Here is a 6,000-nt window from a genome sequence, read left to right as displayed (position 1 = left end):
CTACCTCCTGTGGCGCTGGGACGACAGGCGTGAGCTACCGTGCTCAATAACCCAGTGTCTTCAGATATGGCTGGGACCTCGTGGGTTGTCTCCACGCCCAGCAGCTTGGCTTCTGTCACATTCCCAAGCTGTGTGCAACACACACACACAGGTGATCCCGCCAATCTCCGTGGGTTTGCAGCATCCCGAGTCCTCTTCCGTCCCCTCACCAGGCACGCACAGCCTCCAGCTACAAATGAGGAAATCTTCCTCACAAGAAATCAAGCACGGTCGGTGGCAGCGGTTCCCGAGTCCCGGTTTTCACTTCATGTTTTGGATGCTGCAGTCCGGAGGAGTGGAGATTGCAGGCAAGAGAGTTGGCCTGGCTCCGGGTACCACCATGAATCATTTCCAGGCTATCCTGCCCCAAGTTCGAAATCTTCTGTCTGGCCAGCAACACCAGCAGGTGCAGGCCCTGCTGGACGGCCTGCTGGGGGCTGAGCTCCTGTCCCGTGAGTACCACAGCGCCCTGCTCCGAGAGCAGGATGGGGAGGCGTTGGCCAGGAAGATCTCCCTGAGCCTGCTGGAGAACGGGGACCTCAACGGGGCCTCGTGGGGCCGGATCAGGAGCAAACTGCAGGCTGTGATGTCGGACAGGGGCCTGGACCACCAGCATTACAAAGGTAAATCCCATCCTTTGCATGCAGGGCAATGATGGGGGCCCATACCTAAGGGTTTCCCCCCTTCTCTGAAACAGAATTCCATCTACAACAATCAAAGCATCCAGTGAGCTGGCAAGAGCACCGGGCACCTGGGAAATCCAGTCTTGGGTGTGTGTGTGTGCACGTGTGTGTGTGTGTGTGTGTGTGTGTGTGTGTGTGTGTTCACAGGAGCCAGGCAGCATGCTTCTCAGACAGCAGAAAAGCGTGCTAGTCTCAAGTGTGGCACATTGCTTGGAGGGACTCCCCTCTCCCCACTGAGAAGAGGAGATAGAGCAGACAAAGAGAAATATGATGGTGGGGGGGGCAAGGAGCTGGGGAGCAGGGAGACACCGTCTGTGCCAAGATGTGGGTGTGGTGTCTGAATGTGGGTACACTTGGTGTGTGACACAGAGAGACAGGCAGACAGATGGACAGAAAAGGAAAGGGAGGGAAAGACAGACAGTATTGCTTTTTGTTAGTTTTCAAATAGGGTCTCGACTTGTGCCCAGGCTGGCATGGACTTTCCACTGGAGCTGGGGTGACAGGTATGCACCATTCCAGGCAGCTTTTGTATGGCTTAAGATCAGATCTGGGGCTGGAAATGTGGCTTACTGGTAGAGGGCTTGCCTAGCATGTATGAAACTCTGGGTTCGATTCCTCAGTGTCACATACACAGGAAAAATTGGAAATGGTGCTGTGGCTCAAGTGGTAGAGTGCTAGCCTTGAGCAAAAGCTCAGGGACAGTGCCCAGGCCTTGATTTCAAACCCCAGGCCTGGGGTTGGGGGGGATGGGGCCCCAGTGTGTCGTTTCTACTCCTGCCCTCAGCTCCTCCAGCATTTTCTGCATTCTTCTCGGGTACAAAGCCTCAGTCTTGCAATGAACTTTCTACACAATGTGATTTCTTTCCTTTATGCTTGTGGTTGACCCAATGTTGTTTTTGGAGTCATTTTTGAAGACTTGAGATACAAGCAAGGATTAACAGCTGCTGAATGCCTGGCCCATCACGTCTGCAGTCCCAGCATGGGTTCACGGCAGTAGAGTAGTATTGTGGCCTTTATTCTCCTTCCCTCCCTCGTTCCCGCCTTCCCTTCTCTCTTTGTCTTTCTTTTTATTTTTTTGTGCTGGTCTTGGGTTTTGAACTCAGGGCCTGGGCGCTGTCCTGAGCTCTTTTGCTCAAGGCTAGCCCCCTACCACTTGAAGCCACAGCTCCACTTCCAGTTTTGGAGTGGTTGATTGGAGATAAGCGTCTCATGGGCTTCTACCATGATCCTCAGATCATGGTAGCTGGGAGGACAGGTGTAAGGCACGGAACCCAGTGCATTGGCTTCTGATAAATGAATTTCTCCTCCCTCTCTTGCCTTGGCGGCATCTCTCGTTCTCTCCTGGGCATCTCTGTGCTCAGTCACCTCCTGACTTCTCACTGGGGCTCCAGCTCCAGCTCGAGTCCTGATGGGATGTACTGGTCACCCTGGGGGCGGAGGGGAGAGAGGACTTCCTTTCTCCCTGACAGTCTGCCAGCTGCCCACACGCCAGCCTCCCCCACCCCCCCCCATTTCAGAGAGTACTGGTTCCTGTTATTTAGCTGTTTCCTCCCAGGGGATGTAACATTTTTATTTCGGATCCCACGTGACTTCAGAAAGTGGAACTGAGCTCAGGGTACTGTGGTCATCAAGGGGCGGGGGGGGGGGACAGGATAGGAAAAGTGGCCTCCTCCCCCTCCTCTTTCTCCTCCTGTTGCTCCTCTCCCTGCCTTCCAGGCTGGCTCCTCTCTAAGGCCACTAAACTTGACCCGGAAAGGTAGCAGGTGCTCAATGGCAGTCCAGTTTCTGCCCAAGTGGCCACTGTCCATCTCTTGGGGTGGAGGTGGAGCAGGGAGTGGGACAGAGAAAGGGAATGGGGACAGAGAAACTGGGTAGTTTGGACATGCTCTCTGCCTCAGGACCTTGGCATGTGCTCTTCCCTCTGCCTGGAGCACTCTTTCCCAGGTCTCTCCCTTAGTGATCTGCCTAACGTTCTCTGGCTCTGCTCAAATGTCCCCTTATGAAGGAGGCCGGCCTTGACCGTCCCCGTTGGAATTTTAACTCTCTTGTCACACCCTCTCTGAGCCTCTCCTTCAGCTTGGCTTCTAATTCACCTTTCAAGCGTTACCTTTGTAGTGGGTTGTTGAGTATTTGCACAGTGCCAGAGCTCAGAGTAGGTGTGTAATTTGTATGGATTGACTGTGGAATGGATGGATGGGTGCGTGGTGGACTAGTGGAGGAGAAATGGATGTGTGACGAGCCTACAGAAACGTGGGTGGCAGACAGATAGATGACTGGATGGGGAGGAGATGGATGAATGGGTTGTGGGAGGATGGCTAATAGATGGGGGTTGTTAGAGGGAGGGATGGGAGATGGGTAGATGAATGCAAGAATGGATGGATGACGGTAGATGGATGCATGGTTGGTAAATGGGTGGTTAGATGGGTGGGTGGATGGTGAAAGGGTGGATAATAGATGAATGAATGGATGGATGAAGAGATGGCAGATAGATAAGTGGAAGGATGGATGGATGGTAAATGGGTGGTGGATAGAAGAGTGGATGGATTGATGGATAAATAGGTGGGTGGATGTTTGGATGGATAGATGAGTAGATGGATGGAGGGGTTGGCAAGTCAAGCACAATCATTTTCCCTGCTTTACAAGTAAGGAAACTGAGGTACGGAAGTTAAGCAAACAGCCTCAAGTGTGCCCCAAGGTAGGTCCTCAAGTCCCCCGGACTGTGGCCTGTTTTCTGTGTGGCTTCCTCTTCAGCATAGCCACAGAGGAGACGGTAAATTCATCTAGAGTAGGTTGGTGAACTCCAAGCCCATGATTCAGAAAGCTTCTTAGTGCTTTTGCTAGAGCCAGCATCCAGGGAGGGAGCTGGGGGGCTGGCTGCCCCGCATAGCACAGCCCGCAGCCCATGCAAGTATTCAGAAAAGGCACAAGTGGCACCGTGGCTCAAACGGTAGAGCACTAGCCTTGAGTACAAAGAAGCTCAGGATTGCTGCCAGCAGCCATGGAAGGAAAACAGTCAGGCAGCTGCGTGCTGAGGAATCAAGCCTGTCTGCAGCCAAGATAATGTGTAACACCCTTCTGCTGCGTGCAGAAGGCAGGGCTGTGTGCCCAGGGGCTGCGCATATGTAAGAAATGAGTCAGCATGCCCTCTCCTTTCACTGGCACTTCCCATCAGTACAAAGGCCTGGCCTTCAGACAGCCGAGTGCCAGCCTGGCTTCCCCGTTCCCAGGAATGCAATGTGAACTCTGCTCTGGAACCCCTCAGTCTGTAACATGGAGATGGTGCCAGGCCTCTGGTTGGCTCTTCTGAGGAGGCCCCAGGCTGGCGTGAGTGACACAGGACAAGTCTTCAGCTGGCCTTGGGTTTGCCTGTGGACTGAGAAACCCTGGCTGTCTTTTTAATGTGCCTTCTCCAAGCTGAGGGATACCCGGGCCTGACTTTAGGTACATCTTTGGATTTTCTTCCTCTTTACTTTGCTGCCTTGGGTTCTCTGGGTTTTCATTTGGGAGATTATTCTAGAATACAGGAGAAAGGCTATTTCTAGTAGGTCGCCTGATTTATTAGAAAGGGAGAGGCACACTTTGGGCGCTCAGCTCTCTCCATCCAGCTTTCTGCCCCCCTTGGCCCTGGGGGGGCGGGGAGTAAAGGAACAGGAAGGACTCTCTTCCCCCATTCCCACCTTACTTCCCTTACTTTAAAACTACCCAGTTAAATGCCTACTCTGGAAGCTGGCACTTCCCTGGGCTTTCCCCAGACAGCCTGCCCAGATCCAGTGACTTCACAGCCTGGGGGCTGGCCTTGCCATAGATCCACCCAGGATTTCTCTTCTCTCTAGCATCTCACCTGTGTCTTTATTTCTTACCCCTTCCCATGCCACCTGCCTGAGCCCCTTCTCAATGGACTCATTCGCAGCCACTCCCCCCATTTTCATTTCTTTTTCTTTTGGTGGTACTGGTGATCCTCACTCTAGCACTTGAGCCATGCACCCCCCCCCCACAGCCCTTTGGCTTTAGTTTATTTTTCAGAGAGGGTCTTGTGCTTTGGTCTGGGGCACCAGGCTTGGATCAGGATCCTCCTGGAACAGCTGTATTTATAATATGCACCACCCCATCACACCTGGCTTCCCTGCCCAGCCTTCCCCCCCCCCAACACACCCATCTTCAGGCTGGCGTTCTACCGCTTGCGTCACTCTTCCACAACTGGCTTTTGGGTTATTCATTGGGGATAAGAATCTCAGGGATTTTCCTGCCCAGGCTGGCTTTGAAGTGCAGATCTCAATCTCTCGAGTAGCTGGGGTTCCTGGTAGAAGCCATTCTAGGTCATTCTTTATGAGTTGCTCTCTGTCTCTCCTCAGGGCTTGGTTGAGGATGCCACCTTGATAACCTGGCGTACCTCTTCTTGTCACGTGAGATCCTGATTTGATAATGACATTCAGTTCCTCAGAGCAAGGCTGCTTCCCATACCCCGGCTTCGGGAGTCAGGATAGCACTGAGATGACTCCCCTCCAGGGAGAAGGGCCACCATTTGAGGGAGGGAACTTTTCAACAGGGAGAAAGCCTCGTGCTGGATGAACCCCTTCCTCCCTGCCTCTCTTCCCCGCCTCTCAGTCCCAGCAGGTAGACATTTGCGCTGTGATCCCTCCTGAGCCTGGCTTCACCTCTCCCCATCCTCATTCATCTCTGCTGAGACTCTGAGGCCACTCACTAACTCTTGGCTGGGTACCACAGCTGACTAATCTCCAGTGTGAGCCTCTTCCCTGAGTGGTCACCGTCCAGCTAGGACATACATGGGATCCTATGTGGAGTTATTGGGTTATGTGGAGTGTGGGATGGAAGCAGGCGAGGGATGGTGCAGAAGGCAGGCAGGAAAACCCTTCTCATGCCAAGCCAGGTCCTGACACAGCTGCTTTTGTGCCAGGTCCTGGGTCACTCCATCTGCTCTTTTAGCCAAGGACTGTTTCTAATTGAGTCTGAATATTTCTCATTTGTCTGTCTACTTCCCCCTGGAGCCCTCTGAAATGCACACTTATAGAGACAGGCACACAGTCGTTTCATACATGGAGAGACCAATAGGCAGGGAGACCAGATGGGAAGGGAGGGGTGCAGGGTCACACACCTGCCAGGTACAGTCAGCCCTCAGTTTCCCCCAGCAGTGATCCCAGCAATAGTGTATATGTACTCCCCAAGCTTCATTTGCCCAGATCCTCCCCGGCACTCCGTGCTTGCTCTGTATACTTCCTTGCTTGTAGATGGCTTCCGTCCGTCATTCATTTCCAGAGGA

The 6,000-nt window shown here is 53.2% G+C and overlaps 1 protein-coding gene across 1 annotated transcript in view; it reads left to right on the top strand.

The window, feature by feature from the left end:
* Nucleotides 1-342: 342 nt before the first annotated feature.
* Nucleotides 343-6,000, top strand: part of Ciita (class II major histocompatibility complex transactivator) — a 29,401-nt gene continuing 23,743 nt past the window's right edge. Inside the window, exon 1 of the mRNA XM_090324620.1 lies at nucleotides 343-662. Within this exon, the coding sequence (XP_090180746.1) occupies nucleotides 380-662 (283 nt within the window). The 5' untranslated portion in view covers nucleotides 343-379. The remainder of the gene's footprint in view (nucleotides 663-6,000) is intronic.

Source organism: Megascapheus bottae, chromosome 36, assembly GCF_031878675.1.
Source record: "Megascapheus bottae isolate mThoBot1 chromosome 36, mThoBot2.hap1, whole genome shotgun sequence".
Classification (NCBI taxonomy): Eukaryota; Metazoa; Chordata; class Mammalia; order Rodentia; family Geomyidae; genus Megascapheus; species Megascapheus bottae.
The sequence above is the reverse complement of the archived record's forward strand: the minus strand, read 5'-3'. Positions and strand labels throughout refer to the sequence as shown.